Source organism: Meleagris gallopavo, chromosome 2, assembly GCF_905368555.1.
Source record: "Meleagris gallopavo chromosome 2, MGAL_WU_HG_1.1, whole genome shotgun sequence".
Classification (NCBI taxonomy): domain Eukaryota; kingdom Metazoa; phylum Chordata; class Aves; order Galliformes; family Phasianidae; genus Meleagris; species Meleagris gallopavo.
In genome coordinates, this window is record NC_139405.1 from 99,698,777 (window position 1) to 99,719,030 (window position 20,254).

General features: G+C 43.1%; 2 protein-coding genes across 2 annotated transcripts; both read right to left on the reverse strand.

The window, feature by feature from the left end:
* Positions 1-2,020: 2,020 nt before the first annotated feature.
* RDH14 (retinol dehydrogenase 14) lies at positions 2,021-6,613 on the reverse strand. Its single transcript, XM_085218073.1, has 2 exons — positions 6,180-6,613; positions 2,021-2,920 (listed from the first exon to the last, which is right to left on the reverse strand). Exons 1-2 carry the CDS (start codon positions 6,543-6,545, stop codon positions 2,303-2,305), a joined length of 984 nt encoding a protein of 327 aa, XP_085074199.1. The 5' UTR covers positions 6,546-6,613; the 3' UTR covers positions 2,021-2,302.
* A 6,892-nt stretch (positions 6,614-13,505) lies between these two features.
* NT5C1B (5'-nucleotidase, cytosolic IB) lies at positions 13,506-19,615 on the reverse strand. The gene is made up of 6 exons (XM_085218074.1): positions 19,384-19,615; positions 19,139-19,306; positions 15,990-16,119; positions 15,377-15,499; positions 14,527-14,711; positions 13,506-13,991 (listed from the first exon to the last, which is right to left on the reverse strand). Exons 1-6 carry the CDS (start codon positions 19,510-19,512, stop codon positions 13,653-13,655), a joined length of 1,074 nt encoding a protein of 357 aa, XP_085074200.1. The 5' UTR covers positions 19,513-19,615; the 3' UTR covers positions 13,506-13,652.
* Between the last annotated feature and the right edge of the window lie 639 nt (positions 19,616-20,254).

Sequence of the window (20,254 nt, forward strand, 5' to 3'; positions counted from 1 at the left end):
CAGTCCTTCCTGGTGAGACGCAGAGGCTTTGTGTGGCCCTGCACAGGACCAGGTCTCGGCGCTGGGGCGGCCTGGCCATGGCCCCGCTGTGCTGAGCTGGCCCCACTGTGCCACACCCCACTGTCCCTGTATCACAGATTTTGCCATAGCACCCAGCTGGTGACATGGCAACCCACATCACAAAGGAGACAACCCCAAATTTGGGGCAGAAGGCTGGGTGCCACTTTGCCCATGAGGTGACTAAAAAGAGGAGCTTGACTGCTTGGCTCTCTGCATGTCACAGATATGGCTGATTTCTGGTGAATGAGCTTCTTCCTCAGCCTGGAGAATGACGGTATCTTCTACCCCATCCGCAGGATCATGCTGATCATATCATTATTTGTATTCATTATGGCCTTGGGGAAGTGGAAGGTAGGAGTCAGGGCTGGTGCTGAGCCAGGCGCTGCAACACAGGGAGGGAGGTCAGTGGGGTCAGGGCCATCCCCAGGGCTGGGCTGGGGGCCCTGCCTGGGAGGAGAGGCCGTGTCCCAGCGGGGCCTGGCCAGGCTGTGCCCTGGGTTGGTGGATGCTGCTGAGGCTGCTGGGGATGCTCCCCTCTCATTCAGTGCTTTCTGTGCCCATAAAGGGTGGGAGGACAAGGAGGTACAGCTGCAGAGGCAACACAGAGAATCACAGAGGTGAGCATGGGCAAACACAGGTGCCCTGCAAAGACAGCCCCCGGCTCCACATGTCCATGGCTCCATCAGGGAGGGTCTCTCCATCTGTTCCCTCTCTGTCTCTTCCACCAACATCTGCAGACCTCCACAATGCTTCAGTGCTCAAGGACGCAGTAAGTAGTTAACTTACTAACAGGTGGCCTCCCTGTCTTCTAGGAGCGATGGGTCCCTCACTCCCATTGTGGCAAAGGGAGCTGGATGCTCTTCAGGGGCCCCTCTGTTCTCCTGGTGCAACAACTCCCTTGCTGCCATTGCAGCAATAGAACCTGGCTGCTCTTTGATGGCCCCTCTGCCCCCTGACAGGGAAAGCCCCTACACTTCATCAGGGCAGATGAAGGCAGCTGTATTTCACAGTTGACCCTCAGCACTCCTCTGCATGGAGCAGGCTTGGGTCACACTGCTGTGGACCAGCCTGTTCATGTTTTCAGATGCTCTTGAGCCCCAAAAAGTCCAGGAGACCTTGGACTAAATCATCCCAAAGAGGAAATGCCAATATGAACCTATTAATTACATTAATTAAAAAAAAAAAAAAAAGTACAGCTTCACGTAACATCCATTTAGTTATTTGGATACAGGCATTTTATTTCTACCTCTATGTGGCAGAGACTCCCCAGAGTAAAACAGGTGAATATTCAACCTTTTAAAGGTGTGTACACAGACTACTGGTTGTATCTTCCACAGTGAAAGAATGAATGCTAAGGTTTTTTTTAAGATTTTTATTAAAGAATATTCATTAAGCTGTATCAGTCAGACTTACCTAATCTCACTACTGAGTTACAAGTGCAGTCAATCCAAACGCATGAAGAAGCATATTCTCTTCAGTCTAATCTGACTGAAGTCTTGAAAACTTTGCATGGACACAACTCATGCAAAATCCTAGTGAGACATGTCAACTACGTTTTTAATGAAACCTAAGGCATCTGCATATCTAGAAACAGCAAGTTCAGGATATGTGAAAACAGAAATAGAGCTTGCACAATGAACTGTATGTATTCATTGAACAGCAGTTACATTAAACTCAAAAAGTAACTTCACATTTCATCGCTAAACTGTATTCAGCTCAACAGTTTTGTTCATGGAAGCATTCAGTGGACAAGTCTTCGAATGGCACTCATGAGGCCTAATGATTACAGTACAGGATACCAATAAAGCTGTGCTCCAGATTTCACCATGATGGCTCAAAAAGACAGATCTTAGTATTAGGTTCTATTTTTCAAACAATTTCACAGGAAGAGCATTTCACCATCAACACCCTATACTGTCCAGCATGCCTAAAAGTAGCAGAACATGACAAATAGGCAACATTTACCGCAAAACACAGTTTTGTTTAATTTTATTTTAGAACATGACTTTCAGAACAGATTTAGTCAGAAGTTACATTCTCAATTTCAGGTTCTTCTTGAATGCTTGTGCTTATTAAATAAAGATCATCTTTATTTTAAAACAGAATTCCAGCATAAATCACTCCTCTATCAAACGTTTATAAGCATAGACCTGTGTTCTCACAGCATTTAAGGTGAGAATTACAGTTCCAAATATGTATTGCATAGTTATCTGCATTTTTCTTATCAGATAATCCCTGGCACTTATTTCAATAATCCAACCATCACTTCACTTATATCCCACAATTTTCTTGCAACCAGGTCATCCATGGCTTTGGGCAGAAGTTCCTCCTCTTTGCAGTCCCCAAAATATTTCCCAGACACACCTTCAACATCAGGAGAAGAGGCCAAATAAATAGAAGTCTGGGCTCCTTCCAGAGGTGTTTTGAAGAAAGCCCATGACACCAAATTGAATAGGGGTTTTGCCAGTAACGGAATATTCACATGTCTCCCTAAATTTGTTCTGACAATACCCGGATGAAGTGAATTGACAGTGACTCCTGTCCCTTCCAAACGACGGGCTAGCTCCCTTGCAAATAGTATGTTAGCCAGTTTACTCCGGCTGTAACAAAAGCTTTTATTGTAACTTATTTCACTGTTCAAGTCTTCAAAGTTGATTTCTCCGTACTTGTAAAGCTTTGAGGATACTACCACAATCCTGCTCGGAGCAGAATTTTTGAGGAGGCCCAGAAGAAGGTTGGTGAGCAAGAAGTGACCCAAGTGGTTTACACCAAATTGCATCTCAAAGCCATCCTCTGTCTTCATGTATGGACACTGGAATATCCCTGCATTATTTATCAGAACATCCAGCCTTGGCTCTTCCTTTAAATAGGAAAGAAAAAATTAATTTAGTTTTATAATCATTTGTCAAGAAAACATACTATTATGTTTAATATTTCTCACTATGTACTGTTAGAGGAAAATCACTTCACTTCTAGTTTTCCAAATGGTTACTTTCCAACAGTTTCCAAAGCATTACTGAAAAAAAATTAAACTACCACTAAACTGAATATTTAACTCCAGCAGGCTTCCAGTACATCACAGTAGGTCTGTATTTACTTATAATGTATGCAGACTACACAATCACCTCCAGGCTGATTATCTTTGTGATGCATGTGTTTTCCTCTAAAAAAATAACCTGTTTATTACAATTGCAAAAGCACATACATTAATGCATGATAATAGTTTCTGACAAACCTCAGTCATGGGCAAGGATTCTACCATAAAAACAACATGCAGACATGGCACAAAAGAATATTACTGTTGAAGAGAACCGTCAAATTGTAGACCCGCCATCTCACTGTGGAGATGTTGTAAAAAGATTTGCAAAACAACATTTTAATGGCTTTAATCGCTGTCTTAAAATTACTACATTTTATTGTCATATTTAGTGCAAAGTATAGAGAAGAGCTCATTACAGAAAAGTAAAGTTCATTATGTTATTAATCTCAGCAAGTTTCATACAACAAGTTGAATCTAATAGGCATACTCAAGAACATATGTCTACAGGACTGAGGCTTGAAATTTTTATGATATGCTCAGCACGTGCTATTTGATGGATCAGTATTCTGGTTCAGGAAACTGACATAATTAACACAGAAAGCGGTACAGATAATTCAGACATAATTTACAATACACTCACGTATCAGCACCCACTCAACAATTAAGAGCTTTCCAATTTAGCCCAAACAACAGCTTTAAAAAAAATAAAATAGATCAGACTAAGCTGCCTACCTGAACTCCAAATTCAGTGCTTTCACCCATGTCTGACAAGAATGTGAAGGTATCACAGGAATTCATGCTTGCATGACTCAGAAGCAAATGCATTTACTTAACAGAAAAAGCAGGACGTGTTTCCTTTACTGCCAGTTCTTTAAAAACAATGTGGAGCCAGCAGACAGACAAAGATCACTTTGGGTCACGTTGATCATAAAAACAGAGAATCTGTAGATTAATTTGATACTGTTTATTTTCATTTGACTGCCATTACCTGCACAGATGCTCAGAGAGCAAAATCCAAATTTGCACTTTGTCATTCAGTTTAGTGATGTCGGCATCTGATCATGCACTTCAGAGGCACTTCAGCCTCTGATTTCTGCAGGACTGTTTCACACAATTCCTGAGGCATTATCAAAGAGCATCAAATTCAATTCTCTTCACCCAAAAGCGCATAATGGTTTCTATCAATAAGCAAGGACAAGACTGAAATTCTGACCTACTGTAGATCTGCTAACTAGCATTACTTTACTTTAGAAAACGTTGCTTTATAAGCCTTTTGTAGCATCTGATCAGATAATTTATTTCACAGGAATTAACACTACAAGAAGTTCCACTTGTGATATATTCTGAAACTCCTACATTTAGTAATCTCAAGTAATGTGAACAATGCTAAGTAGCTACTATGACCAAGCCATAACAAATTACAAAACATTGCTTTGATGAGCAATACTATTCCTGTAGCTTCTGAGGTTGCTTCTATTTTCTCCATTTTTCCTTGGAGCCCCTCAACATCCCTAAGTCCTCCTTTTTTTTTTTTTTTTTTTTTTTCAATGAATTTAAAGAATGAAAGATGTAATCACCTGTACTTTCAGAATGGAAAGCTCCCACAAACAAAGTTAGGCTGTGGGAATGCACTGTATCCCCATCCCAAAAAATATTTAAGTCTTTTTCACTCTATCCTGACAATTTTTTTTAGACTTCTTCATCTCCAAAAACATACACACAAAAAAAAAAAACACAATAACCATCCACCAGGCAGCAACAAAAATAAAACAAACTGTGCAATAAAGGATCACAAGTTCAGAGAAGACAATTAGTATGAGTTTAGACATAACAGCTTCTTAAAATTACATTCCTTTTCATTCTGCTGCTTTTGGGATTAATTAGAAAATGAAGGTTAAAATGCCTATCAATGCATGTATTTGCAGTGCTGCTTTCTCCTCCATTTATCATTTACAGTCACTTTATTGGCTTTGCTGATAAAGGGACTGTAATAAATTTCCATTTCTAGATACTATGTAGTAAATATAAAACGGTTAGGCAGTGTGTTTCTTTTCTAGTGTTTTATATCATTTTGTACACATCCATATTTTCCCAGTACAGTGAAGCAAGACTAGATTGACCTTATCATTGGATTCAATGTATGAATTCAATGTATGGATTCAAATGTATGAAGGGAAGATTGCAATGCTCCATTACAGAACTTAGCTTTTTCAGATAATTAAATTTACAAAAGCTATTTGAAAGTCAATGCGACATAGTCTCTCTCAATATTTTTTTTTATTACAACGGCATCTAGACACCTTTCAAGTACTTAATAAGCAGTTTTCCAAGCTCACAACTCACTAAGCCTGGTTTCCTATGGCTCTGTATCTATCTCATGGTCTGCACTGCCAGATGCTGTCAGATGAGCGTCTCAGCCAAAGCTTCTCATGGAGTGGAATGCATCTAGTGGAGGCTCTCAACTGAATAATCCCTTTGATAGGAAATGGTTTCAAACTAAGAGGGAGGAGATTTCGATTGGACGTAACAAAGTTTTTTTTTACCATTAGGATGGTGAGGCATTGGCACAGGTTGTCCAGAGAGGTGGTGGACGCCCCATCTCTGGAAACACTGAAGGTCAGGCTGGACGGGGCTCTGAGCTCTGATGGAGCTGTAGGTGTCCCTGCTCATTGCAGGGGAGTTGGACTAGATGGCCTTTAAAGGTCCATTCCAACTCAAATGACTCTATCAGGTGGAAAATTGATTGGCCATCTCCGGCCTCCTTAAGCTCGAGCTTTCAGGCCATGTGCAGAAATGTTACTATTCAAGACTATCCATCTACTAAACTCGGGTACTGCCGAGTGTGAATCTGGGGAGGAGGCAGCAGCGCGACACAGTTCTGCATAGCTCACTCATGAGCCTTAAGCTGCGGGGACAAGGCTGAGCTGTACGACCAACTGAAAAATTCAAACACAGCTTGTCTCAGCAAAAAACCAGAACCAAAACTACTCCCAGCCACACCTCGCACCACCCCAGCCCGGGTGCCGGCGGGAGGAAGAGCCCGGCGCCAGTCGGGTGGAAGGCCCGGCACAGGCCGTACCTGGAGGACGCGGTGGCAGAAGGCGCGAACGGAGCGCAGCGAGGCCAGGTCCAGCTCGCGGACCACCAGCTCGCCGCCGCCTCCCTCGGCCGCCTCCCGCACGCCCAGCTCGGCTCGGATCTCGCGGGCCGCCCGCTCGGCCCGGGCCCGATCGCGGCACCCCATGATGACGCGGGCCTGCATCCGCAGCAGCTCGGTGGCCGCCGCCCGGCCAAGCCCGCTGTTGGCCCCGGTGATGATCACAGTCTTGCCCCGCATGGAGGCCCCGGCTCCGGCTCCGAGGCGGGCCGCGGCCCGCAACCAACGCCAGGCGGCGAGGAGCAGACCACCGCCCAGCAGCGCCGCCGTCAGCGCCGCCGGGGCCATGGCAGCGGACCGACGGCGCTCCGCACGGCCGAGCCCCGGGCCTAAGTGAGGCTGCGCGAGACTGCGTGATGCTGCGCCCGCCGCGCCGCGCCGCGCCGCATTGTGGGGAGTGTAGTACGAAGCGGCTCGGAGCCGAATGGCGGGGTCCCGAGGCAAGATCGCCAGGGAGTGCCCTCCTCGCTGCGCACAGGGCAGGGCTCAGATAGTGCTCTCCCACCTAAATGCAGTTGGAGCCCAAAACTGGGAATAGTAACTGCACGGTTCCCTGCCCTTCCCCTCTTGTCCCTTGCTCTAAACAGCCCATCATACAATTTGTGCAGCCACAGATTTTCTCACCTCACATTTTTATTTCATAGAATCACAGAATGGCCAGGGTTGGAAGGGATATCAATGATCATGAATCTCCAACCCCCCTGCCACATGCAAGACCACCAACCTCCACATTTAATACTAGACTAGGATGCCCATCCAATCTGGCCTTGAATACCTCCAGGGAACAGGGCGTCCACAACCTCTCTAGGCAGCCTGTTCCAGCACCTCACCACTCATAGTAAAGAACTTCCCCCTGGTATCCAACCTAAATCTCCCCTCCCTCAACTTAAAACCATTTCTCCTAATAAAACTCCTTACCTGTTTAGATAAGAATCCCCCTTAGTTTGCATGACATTCCAGGGAAAGAGGGAATTTCCTTGTCTAATACTAGCAGGTTTCACACCAATAACAATAATAGAATCATAGAAACATCGAGATTACAAAGACCAATAAGATCATCTAGAACAACCATCAGTCCATGCCTGTGACCATTCTAGACCATGCCACTCAGTGTGATATCCACCTTTTTCTTGAACATCCCCGGTGATGGTGGGTAACTTCCCTACCTCCCTGAGCAGCCTGTTTCAGTGCCTCACCACTCCTTCTGAGACAAATTTTTTCCTAATATCCAACTGGAACCTCCCCTGGTGCAACCTGAGGCTATTTGCCAAGCTGAACAGTGCAGTTGATACAGCAGAAAGAAGGGATGACTTCCAGTAGGACTCTGACAAACTCAAAAGGTGGGCACTTATGAACCTAATGTGGCTCAACAAAGCAAAGTGCAAGGTTTGTACTTGGGTCAAGGCAATCCCAGATATGTATACAAACTGGGAGAAGAACTCCTTGGGAGAAGCCTTGCTGAGAATCACACAATCACAGAATAAGGGGTTGGAAGGGATCTCAGGAGATCATTGAGTCCAACCCCCTTGCTAAGCCAGGTAGCCTACAATAGATTGCAGAGGTAGGCATCCAGACAGGTCTTGAAGATCTCCATAGGAGACTCCACAACCTCTTTGGGCAACCTGTTTCCAGTGCTCCGTTACCTTTACTGTAAAGAAGTTCTATCTCATGTTAATATGGAACTTCCTATATACAAGTTTTAGGCCACTACTCCTTGTCCCTTTGCTTCAAATTACCAAGAAGAGCCTGGCCTCATCCATTTGTCTCCCACTTCTCTTTAGATATTTATAAACATTTATCAGATCTTCTCTCAATCTTCTTTTCCCCAGGCTGAATAGACCCAGGTCACTCAGCCTTTCCTCATAGGAGAGATGCATTCATCTTTGTGGCCCTCTGCTGGATTCCTTCTAGGAGATTCTTGTCTTTTTTGAACTGGGGACCCCAGAACTGGACACAGTAGTCTAAATGTGGCCTCACCAGTGCTAAGTAGAAGGAGAGGATCACCTCTCTTGACTTGCAAACCACACTCTTTTTAATGCGTCCTCCAGGATACCACTGGCCTTCTTGGCAATGCATGAAGGATATAGAGGTCCTGGTTGATGAAAAACTAATATCAGCCAGTAATGTGCACTTTCTGCCCGGAAGACCAATGATATCCTGGGTTCCATCAGAAGAGGGGTGGCCAGAAGGGCAAGGGACATAGTCCTCTCCCTTTTCTCTGCCCTGGCAAGGCCCCAGCTGGAGTGCTGCGTCCAAGTCTGGAGCTACCACCACAGGAAAGACGTGCAGTTTTTGGACAGGGTCAGGAAGAGGGCCATGAAGGTGATCCAAGGGCTGGAGCACCTCTCCTGAGAAGATAGGCTGAATGAATTGGGCTTGTTCAGCCTGCAAAAGAGAAAGCTGTGTGGAGAACTCATTGCTGCCTTCCAGTATTTAAAGGAAGTTTATAAACATGAAGGAAATCAACTTTTTACATGGGTAGATAGTGATAGGACAAGGGGTAAGGATTCTAAACTAAAGGAACTAGATTATACATCAGGCAGAAGTTTTTTACTGAGAGCAGTGAGGTGCTGGAACAGGTTTCCAAGAAAGGTTGTGGATGCCCCATCCTTGGAGGTGTTTAAGGCCAGGCTGAATGGGGCCCTGGGTGATCTGATCTAGTACTTGGTCTAGTGCTGGCAACCCTACCTGTGGCAGGTATGGACTGGGACTTGAAGATCCTTGAGGTCCATTCGAACCCAAGCCATACTACAGTTCTATGATCCTATCACTGTTACCTGGGAGAAGAGGCCAACCCCCACCTCACCACAACCGTGAGGTCTCTCATGAGCCTCTTTTTCTTCAGACTAAAAAATCCCACTTCCTTCAGCTGCTCCCCAGAAGGCTTGTGGGGAGCTTTGTCACTCTTCTTTGGACACGTTCCAGGGACAACGACCTGATCATTCTCCTTTGGTGACCTTAGGAGCAGCTGTGTGTTCTTTTTTAGGTTCCTTGGCCTGTCATTGTTCCTCTGATCCTTGCTGGGTTTAATTTGATTAGATGTTAGACAGATAACCTAGAAGAGCCATTCAGAGGGGCTGAAGCAGATAGAAGGTGACAATAAGGTTAAGCTACAGGTTCCTAAAATGCAGTTAAGATCTGAGGAAAAAACTGCTGTTGAAAATCATGACCTCAGAGCACTAATATTTGAAATGCAGCCTTTCTGCTTTGCAGTAAGTGTTACAAAAGTGATCAAAGAGCTTTACTTTCTACTGTAAATGTAAAATGGCACCTGTAATAACACACTTTTAGCTGGACTGTATTGTTACACTTTACTCATTTTCTGTAGTCTCTGGAGTCTTACAAAGCTGTCAGATTTAGAGGTTGGCCTGTCACATTAAAGGACAGATGGCATTCACATCTTTAATACTCCTTCTTGTTGAAGGCTGAATCTTGTTTCCCATTTCTTCTCTACTTTGTATTCTTAGGACCTGTTCATCTAAATCCAGAAAGCATCCATATTTAGGTTTGTAAAGATCCCAGCTCACCAGCATCGTAAGAACATGCAGAATGTGCTCTCCTGTCCCTCCGCCATGCCAACTTAGCTTTGAATCTTCAACCCAAATTCTTTTTTAGCCACCATCTTCATTTATTTGCTCATATCCTACCTTCTCTAAATCCAGGCCATGTTGAACCTTCCCAGAGGGAGACAACAGTTCTGTGAAGGACACCAGAAATAAGCCTGATTGCTAAATAAGCATAGAATCATAGAATATATCAAGTTGAAAGGATACCCAACTCCTGACTCCACACACAGAAATTCAAACTCTATATCTGAGAGCACTGTTCACACACTCCTGGAACAGCTTGGATCTGTGACCAATGACTTAGGGAGCCTGTTCCATGCCCACACCTTCCCAATCCCCAGCCTGATCCTCTCCTCCATTCCCTGTGAAGAGCTGTAGGCTGACATGAGGCCAACTCTCAGCCTCCTATCTGTCTTCAGTCAAAACCTAGTATGTTTGGGGAAATGAGGAAGAAATTCAAGAGAAAACCCAGGAACCTTTCATCCAGTTTCTTGCAGTTGGCCTGGATGTGATAACCATTTGCAATTTTAACCTCCACTTAACAGTCATGTGCTGATGCTACCCACATCTGGGTATATGTTCATATTGCTGCAGTCTGCTCTGAGGCTGACTTTAGCTCACATCACAGCCAAAGAGATGTATCCGATTTTTCTGCATTTTTCTTGCTGTCTCTCCTCTGACTGCCTATAATATTTCTCAAACAGTTTAACAAGCTGTATAGTACCACATCTAAACACATTTGATTCTCCGAGAGACCTCTTCTTTGTTCTCATAACAGAAAACTCTCATCACCCTTTGCCCTTCACTCCACTGTCTGGTTCACGATTACACCAAAGAGTATTTTAATCAGGTGACACCAATGTGTCTGCTTGTGACAGAGATAGCTTTTGGCATTCTTAAACTAATGCAAGGGCCATAACCAATGTGAGGTGTTCTTTCATACGCTCTTCTGAGAGAATATTCTGCCTCCAGCAGGTGTTGGAACCACGCTTAATTACTGCCTAGTGACCTTGCTGACAAAAAGTATAAGAAAGGGACAGTGGTTTACAATAAGATGCAAAGTTATAAGAACTAGAATATTCTTTATTAGAGGAATAGATTCATCCTGCTCCCAGTGCAGGATAAAGAACATGATGCTATTTATCATCATATGGCAGTGGGGATTCCGACAGTCAGCTCTCAGGTAAGGACTGATGCTGCAAGGGATAGACCTCTACCACTGTGTATGTACAGACTAAAAAAGATATTAGAACTGGAAGCTTCTAATCATGCCCTGGCCAGCATGTTTATAGAATCATAGAATTATAGAATCATAGAATCACCAATGTTGGAAAAGACCTCCCAAGATCATCCAGTCCGACTGTGCACAGCTTTCACATCTGTAATGCTAACAATGCATGCGTGTAGGATGACTGATTACATTCTGCTTTAGCAAGGCAGGGTCAGTCTTCCTACAGTTTGCAGCCATGCTTTTGTGGTGAAGGTACATGTGCATTTTATACTTCACAGCTAAGGAACATTTTTTGGATGCCTTGGAGAGCTGATTCGGAGCTCTCATATGAAAACATCTGTTAATAACTTTTTTTTAATTATCTCCATTTGGTGAGGTAACTCTATCCCATCCTGGCAATGACCAAGCCACAGTTATTCACTTCTTCCTCATCTTCTGGCTGAGCTATAGAAATGTGATATATTTTGGGCATAAAGCCTTTAACACTTATGAAATTCCAAGTACACCAGAACTCTGCAGTCCATTCCATCAATATGGTAAGCTAGTGTGTGAACACAAAATCTTTCCAGTGCTTTCTGTTCAAGTTTTGCACAGAATCATGGCTTTCATCTTTTGTTTCCAAAGATCTTTGTGGCTTGGATGAGAGCATTTAAAAGATTAGCTACATTTTTGGGAGGCAAACCACAATTAATGCAATGAAGCTTTCTGCAATAGCAGGACAGTTCATCTGGACAGAAGAGACTGAACCTTCTCAGAGGCTAACATGAGACTGGAGTGAATTCCCACAGGAACCACAGATTACCACAAGCATTCACTACTGTCTTATCCTCCCCCTGCAAGGCACATTCTTTTGGTTTTGTCTCTTCTCATATAAATACACAGCAACAGTAAAAATAAAACAGGACACTTGTTCCACTGGGGAGGGAAGGAGAACAAACACCACCTGACAGATGTTAACTGTGTCATTTGGAAGGCATTAAAAAACATGGACGACACTGAGATACAAGAACTTAGCACAAAAGAGGTAGATTAGACCTACGGTGTAATTTTACATGAATTCATGTTGCAACAGACACCTGTCCCATGGAAACTCGTCTGAGTTTGCCAGATTCAGTTCATGCAGATTACAGAACAGACGCGAATACTATTATGAATCCAATCAAGAAATAAATTGTTCTTTAGTCTTTGCCTAAGTCATGATATTCATAGCATATCTGACACATTACCATGAAGTCTATTGGAACATACATGTCTTTGAGACCTCTACCTTGTAATTCCCATGGGGCTGATAGCAGTTAATTGTGGTTCTGTTCTGTTTTTAGCTGGGATAGACGTAGTTTTCTTCATAATGTCTGATATGATGTTATGTAGTGGATTTAGGAGAAAAACAATGCTGATAATACACTGATGTTTCTAGTTCTTGCGGAGCAGTGCTGTATGGACCCAAGGACATTTCAGTTTTTCAATATTGTATTGTCCTGCCAGGAGTTTGAGGGGAACAGAACCAGAACAGGTGACCCAAATTGGCCAAAGGGATATTCCATACTATATAACATCATGTGAAACAAACAAACAAACAAACAAACAAACACCCTATAAAACTGTGAGGAGTTGGATAGGGAGGGCTGCTGCTGCTCAGGGGCTGGTTGGGCATCAGTTGGCTGTGGTGAGCAATAGCTTTGTGCATCACTTATTTTATATACATATTTATTATTATCATTACTGTTATTTCTCTTTTTTTTTCTGTCTTGCTAAGTAGTTTTTAGAATCTATACTCATAGGTTCAACTCATGGAATTTATGAGTTCCACCTTTTACTTTTTTTTCCTCCCAATTCTCTCTGTCATCCCACTGAGGCAGTGGGGAGAATAAGCAGAGGGTGGAGTGGTGTCTAGCTGCTTGCTGAGTTAAACCACAATGGGTTCTAAATACCTCACCTACCCAATAAAGAATTGCTGATATAAATTCATTTTGCGTAGGAAATTATACTAAAGCTTGTACACAGAAAAATGACAATGTTCTGTAAAGCCAGCTTTATTATAGTAGGAAAACAATATAGAAAAATAAAGGGTTCTTGTAAACACAGTATCAAATATACTCATATTTCACTTGAAAGACAATCACCCATGGAAGCTGAAACCTGCAGGTAACAAAGCTACGGAATGCACATTTAACAAGGTAATGATATGCAGGTAAACTGTACTTGTGGTAACTTCAGAAATGAACAGTAAGGGTTATATCTGCAGATGTTTCTTCTTATAAATAACTCAGTAACAGTTTTTTAGAGAAAATATTACTGTTCTGTCTTTAAAATATATCTCAAACTATAAAAACAGTACAAACCCTTTTCTAATATTGAAAACACAGTGTCGTATCCAGAAGGGTAAACAAAAATAAACCCTAAACTGCTTAAGAATGCTATTAAAATAACTACAAAAAACTGGCCTATATTAAAAATATTTCATTTAAAGGTTTTTCTAGCCAGAAGTTAAATCTTTAAACAAAGTGCTTGTAGTACACAAATGTAGAGGTTTTCAGACCTACTAGTATATTAGAGGCTGGCTGAGTCAAGAACTTTATCCATAATGGTACCACCCAGTCATGCAGATTTTTGGTATTTCTGAGCAACACCATAGGGAACATGTGCAGCTATGGTGCCTAATTTCTGTGCTCCTTCAATGTGAAACATCTGGTCATCAAAGAAGATGTGTGGACGTATTTTCACTAGGATTGGTCCTTTAGGAGCTCCTGCTAGGAAGAGTGCCTCATCAATCTCCAGACCCCAGCTACGCAGAGTCTTCAGTACTCGGGCTCCAGAACTTGCTGCACTTCTGGCTGTCACCAGGAAGGTCCTTATAGGACAATTTAATCGCTCATTTTTTGCATAGAACTTCTTCTGGAGTTTCCCTAGGTCTTCCAGAAAACCTTTCAAAGGACCCTGAGAATGAAATATTAAATGCACAATAAATATTTGCTTGTAGTTCCTAGAATCATTCCCGTGCTTTCTTCCAGATAATCACTTACATAGAGAATTTGTTCCTTAATGCTATGATGCTTAGAGCAATCTCTATGTGTAATATCTCTAAGTGGATCTGCAAGGGCTTACAGGACGTCTTACAACATGAACTTATAACTATACTACTTAATATTGTGTACTTTAAAAACACCAAACTTATCTACAATGGTGTAGATGGTGCAATCACTTGCTTGTACAAAGCAAGCAGACTTAATTACACAGATATCACCAAAGTCATTTCAGATGAATGACAACATTGTAATTACATCCTGATTAAAAGAAGTAAATTATATTTTGAGTCAATTTCCAATAAGTTGCTTTCTGCAGAACTTTCATAGATCGAGTTTTTATTCTTGATTTATACCATTGTTAACAGCAGAGACAGTGTTTCATTTTAAGCTAATTTTAAACTATTTGTGCTCTTTAGACAAATTTCATGGTTTTACCAAGTACAAACCTGTGCAAGAGGCTTATTTTCATTCAGCTGTTCATGTTCAAAAAATTTATCTAATCCTTGCTCTTTGACGATCTGTTCTGATTCATCAGAAAACAGAACTGCATCCCCATCAAATGCCACTCTCAGTTGTGTATCTGAGTAAGCAACATCCTTGTTGGCAGTGAACATGGTAGCTGATGCAATGCCTGAAAGCAGATCAGAGAACTTCAGTTGCCATGCCCTGCAAAGTCATTCATAGAATTATCAGCAGTTCAGTTCCAATGGTTTATTTGTAGTGACTTTTATATATAGTGAGCAGAAATCATTCCTGAAATTAGTTTGCAATGGCTAATCTGTAACACATATATATGAAGGCTTTCTCATTGAAATAACTCATTTGATAGGCTCACTTTCAGTTCCATATAACACACAAACCTGGTCCCTAAGGTGTTCTACAAATTAGACAAAGCATGAAATTCCAATGAGACTGTTAAGTCAAAATACTTGCTTTTCTTAGTATTTTTTGCTTCTAAAATACAGAAGTTAGCTTTTGTACTCCTATCAAACAAATGACTCGATTCAAACACACTGAATGGGAACAAGCAGGGATGCACGGGAATTCAATTCCTGGAGGATGGCAGCAGAAGACGCAAAAAGGTGAGACAGAGGTAGAGGCAGATTAAGTTAGCATTATCAGCAGACTGTAGGGTCTAAGGGGAAAAATGCAGAGAAACATTGTTAAGTACTCTAAATGATAAGATTTTGGCATGCATAATAATGACTTCTGTCGTTTGATGAAGCAGTACTACTTTCTGTGAAAGACAAACAGTTCCTAGGTTGGCTTTTAACAACAAACAGAAACAATTCCAACCTGCTTCTATAGCTTCTTGCACTTTCTCAGAGTCTGCTGACAGGTACAAGTTGGTAAGATACGCAGTCAGGTAGCCAACAGGACTTTTTCCTCCTGTCATGCAGAAGCGTTCGATTGTTAAACCTGAAATAAGAACAGCACAAGGTATGACTCTACTTGACCCTACAAACCTGGAAAGGGAAGCTGTGAAAAATTACTCTAGCCTACAAGTGACAGTAAGCTTCAAAAAGGCAAACCTGTTCACTGCTGTATCAACAAATTACACAACTTAAACTGACTGTGATGTTTAATCAGTCCTTCCATCTGGAGAACTTAACACGAAATCCCTTTAAGAAGCAGAATAACTGCTGTGAAAGGACATGTATATGGAGTGTGAATACCAAAGAAAGAAATGAACTTACTCTCAGAAATTAGGATTCACAACTGGTTAAGTCTGAACTTTGGACCAGATCGTGTTTAACACTATTTCACTTTGACACACAAAAATAATTATCGCCCCCAAAGGAACGGGTGTCAGTACCAAAAGAACTGTTTTCAATAAGGTCAGAGCAGAAAAAATTATTTTATTATACAAGCACAGGCAGTTCTATAAAGTAGTATTTATTTTACTTACCGTAGTGATTAATGCTGTTTATGAGCCTCACTCCCACTTGGGCATGGTTGTTAGTCATCAGAACAATGTCAAATCGTTCTTCATCATCAGGATACAGTTCGAGAAGCCTGGCATTGACATGCTCCAGTGCCTGCGGGTAAGAAATGTGGAAGTCAACAGGCACGTGGTATGTGCCTTCCTTCCTCATCACTGTGGCTTTAGTGATAGGACTGTCCTAAAGGAGAAATACTTGAAGGTTTAACTTGTTCAACTTGTTTTAATCCTTTCTCCTCTGTTGCTCCCAGGAACTCATTGCCTGAACTCATTTTAAGACAAGAAAGTCTCTTTTGCTCAAGGTTACAGAATTTAGCTAGAATGGAAATCCCTTTTCTTGAGATGCTGTGATCATCCAAAGTGTATCAATGCACATATTGATTCTATGTTTTGTTCTTGGGAAATCAAGCAAGAGGGGGATTTCTATAGGTAACTGCTTCTTATGAACAAATGTGAATTTGGGTAACAGTTACACAAGATTTCACTAACACAGCTCGGGTGGTAAGGTGTCAAAGACCATCCATAATTAGTGAGCACCAAATCATATCCTATCAAGCACGATTTCTTGGAGACATCTTACTGATTTCAATTTGAGATCACTTTTAATGGGCTAACACTCCAGTACACTGTATTCACAGTCTGGCATTCTTATATTTCCTTGACCTTCAATCTGCTTGTCTCTCTCTGTATCCATCTTCTCTTGATACATATTTAGAATCTTATTCCTTTGGAGTAATACTTGCACTTTGCTCTAGATTTATACACAGACCTGTGTTTGAGAGCTTGGCCCTTGAATGGAATTCCTTGGGTATGGCAATAAAGACAACAATGAATCATCAAATGGATGCAAGATGGGTTGTTTCTCATTAAGGTGCTTTAAAAAGCCAGACCAACTGTTAATAATTAAAATGTAGATTTTATAACTAAATTCTAGAATTCTGAGAATCTCACTTTAAAAAGCATGTCTACCTCATGTGGGACCGCATTTAGGAGAACTCTAAGTCAGAACCTGGTATAAAGTTCTAGGAAACAAGACAGTTTCTGATCACAAGCCCACGGTACCTTTTTTTCCTCCTTTTTAAATTCTCTGCTATTATTCTAGTATACCAAAAATTTCTTAAAGTATTAGAAACTAAGTGGAAGCGGAGGCAGGGAATGCCATTTTCTGTCCAAGTGCCTGTACACTCCCTGCCCAAGTTGATCCCATGATATGGGAAACCAAAGGAACATGGGTTCTTACGTACTTCATGCATGAGATACAACACCATTAAGTTAGTATTGTAAAGATTTCAGTAAAGGAATACAAACAAAAATAAACTATTTACACTTTCTTTATCTCAGATAGAAAGTTGCCATTCAACAAACCTACATTTCTGCCGCCTAACAATTCCTGTCACTAGGCAATTTATGATTATGTAAAGAATTCAGATGCAAATAGAATAATGAAAGGGAACAGAGGTCAAGATGCATTTAGCTTGGCCTAGCTAACAGTTCTGATTTTCGAAGTGTGAGTCAAATCTTGCTTATATTCAAAAAGAATTGAACACTGAGCCTTAAGAAATCCCGTGAAAACTGACTGTGCTGGCAGGGCTGCTCTGTGGTATCTGCTATAGGTAGGAAAAGAAGCAGTAAATTCCCAAGCCAGTATGGCCTCTCTAGTGCACACAGCAAATTATTTTATATCTATGCTTTTGTTAAAAACACCTTTACTAAGTTTGTACTTTTAATGCTATTCACAGTTATTTGGTATACTTTAATAGCACGGGTATTGACCTCAATAATTTTTTCCATTATGTATTTTCAAAACCTGATCAAATACACTGAAAATGCTTACGTTCCTGAGACTAGAACACAACAATAAAGATCTATCTTTAAGTGAAATTTTTTGTTCCTAAAATTGCCGTGGTAGAGCTTATCAGACAATTTTCCACGGATATAAAATGAACTCTGTGGACAGCAGTTTCTTCAGGTTAGTCCCACTAAAATCTATGTTACTCAAAATCATACATATGATTTCAACCTGGGATTTTTTAGCTTGCTTTCCATGCTGGAGGCTGTTTGCCTTGGCCATTTTTCTTATCTTGTGCAATGAAGGCAAAATATTCCATTACACCTCTTCTCAACCCTCGACTCCCAACTGGGGGTCTACTGTATTTCCTGATCCTCTAGAGTTATTTCCAGGATGAGAAACAATCTTAGAATCACAGAATGGCTTAGGTTGCAAGGGACTTTAAAGCCCATTTATTTCCAACCCCTGCCATGGGTTGGTTGCCAGCCAGCAGATTAAGCTGCCCAGGGCCACATCCAACCTCCAGGGATGAATGCCTCCAGGGATGGGGCATCCACATCTTCTACGGGCAGCCTGTGCCAGAGCTCTGAATAAAGAATTTCTTCTTGACTTCTAATCTAAATTTCCCCTCTTTGAGTTTAAAACCTTTACATTTTGCCCTATGTGAGCACTCCTTGACAGAATTCCTCACCATTTTTTTCTGTAGGCTCGTCTACAGAAAAACAGGGTACTGGAAGGCCACTATAAAGTCTCCCTGGTGCTTTCTCTTTTCCAGACTGAACAAGCCCAGCTCCCTCAGCCTGTCACCCCAGGAGAGGTGCTCCAGCCCTCTGAGCACCCTTATGTCCCTCCTTTGCACTCATATTCCAACAGGTCCGTGTCCTTGTGCTGGGGTCCCCATGGATGAACAAAGTGCAGCAGGTGGAGTTTCACGAGAAGAAAGCAAGGAACAATTAAAGCTGATAAAAATAGTTCACTTCTGTATACAGTAATTTGATTTACGCTAAGTCAACAATGACCTTAATTACAGCAGTGCTAATACAAGTGGGACTAAAAAGTGAAACTGGGATTAGGAACTGAGGGTTGTGTGGTGGTTTTTTTTTTTGTTTTTTGTTTTTTCTTTTTTAGGGGAGGAGGCTACAACAAACTTACAACAGTTTGAGGCATATCTTAACTGTGAATCACCTCACAAGGAAGGGTTCTGTGCCCGCACCCACTAATGCTGGAGGCACAGGGCCAGGGTTATCTCTGCGCAAGGAGGGCTCCCAGCTCCTCCTCTTCCCCAAATCCGCCCTCGCAGCATCCCATGCGCCCCGGAGCCGCGCACCTTGACGAAGTGAAACGCCGGTCCGGGCTTCAGGGTGACGTTCTCGTTCTCCTGCTGGTACTCGACGTACTTCTCCAGCCCTTGCTCCTCGTAGATCCGCCGCTCCTCCACCAGATCGAAGAGGGCTCGAGACGAGACGGCCACCGTGATGGCATGCTGAGGCTTGGGCTGCAAGGGCGAGAGGAGGGTAGCGACGGCTCCCCCGGCACCTCGGTTATCCCCAGCCCCATCCCGCCCCCGCTCACCGGCCGCGGTCTCTTGGTGACGAGGTTATCGTAGAAGGCCTTGGCCGCCGCCCAGTCCCGCTCGGCTTCCTGCAACCCGCTTTCCTCGGCGCTGCCGGGCTGCGACGCGTCCGGTCCAGAGCCGCTCATGGTGCCGGGGGACGGGGCGCGCTGGGCGGGCGCGGCCGGAGCTCAGCACCGGGAAGCGGCGGGGCCGCCCCGCCCCGTTCGGGCAGGGGAAGGCGGCAGGGCGGTGGCTTTCCCTTTCGCTCCAGCCCAGCAGCACCCGCCCCTGGGGCATCGGGGACAGAGCGCGTCCACGCCCTGCTCTATGTTTGGCAGCACCCGCCGGCGCTGATCTTACCTACGGATGACATTTTATCTGCGGCACTTAGAGATTTATTATTGCTTTAACATTGGTTGGAGGAAGTTCGCGGTGAGAAAAAATACAAAATGCAGTAATAAGGATCAGGTTGGCCATGGTGCAGCGTGGGGTCCACTGTTCCACGCAGCTCTTAGGATTGGTCATTTAAACGATAGCGTTTGGTTTGTGTGTAGCGAGCTCAATGAGCTGTCATTCTGGCAGGTGGATTGGTCCTAAAAAACAGGATCCCGCACAGGGACACTTACATAACACGGCCTACTTATCTCTTGCGTACCGCTCGGAAATGCTTCCAGCCTATCTGAACTGCAGCAGCGCTCCCCGTGCTGATGGGTCGGAGGCGGCAGTGGGAAGGAAGCAGTTCTGCTGTCAGCTCAGTGCATCCACAGCCGCTGTTGGCAAGCGGTGACTCCACAGTGTCAGCACACAGCTCAGTTCAGAGGAGTTGGGATATTTTGAAGACAGACCTTAAACGTTGCCTCGGCCCCTTGCTGTTGCATAATCTTCAGC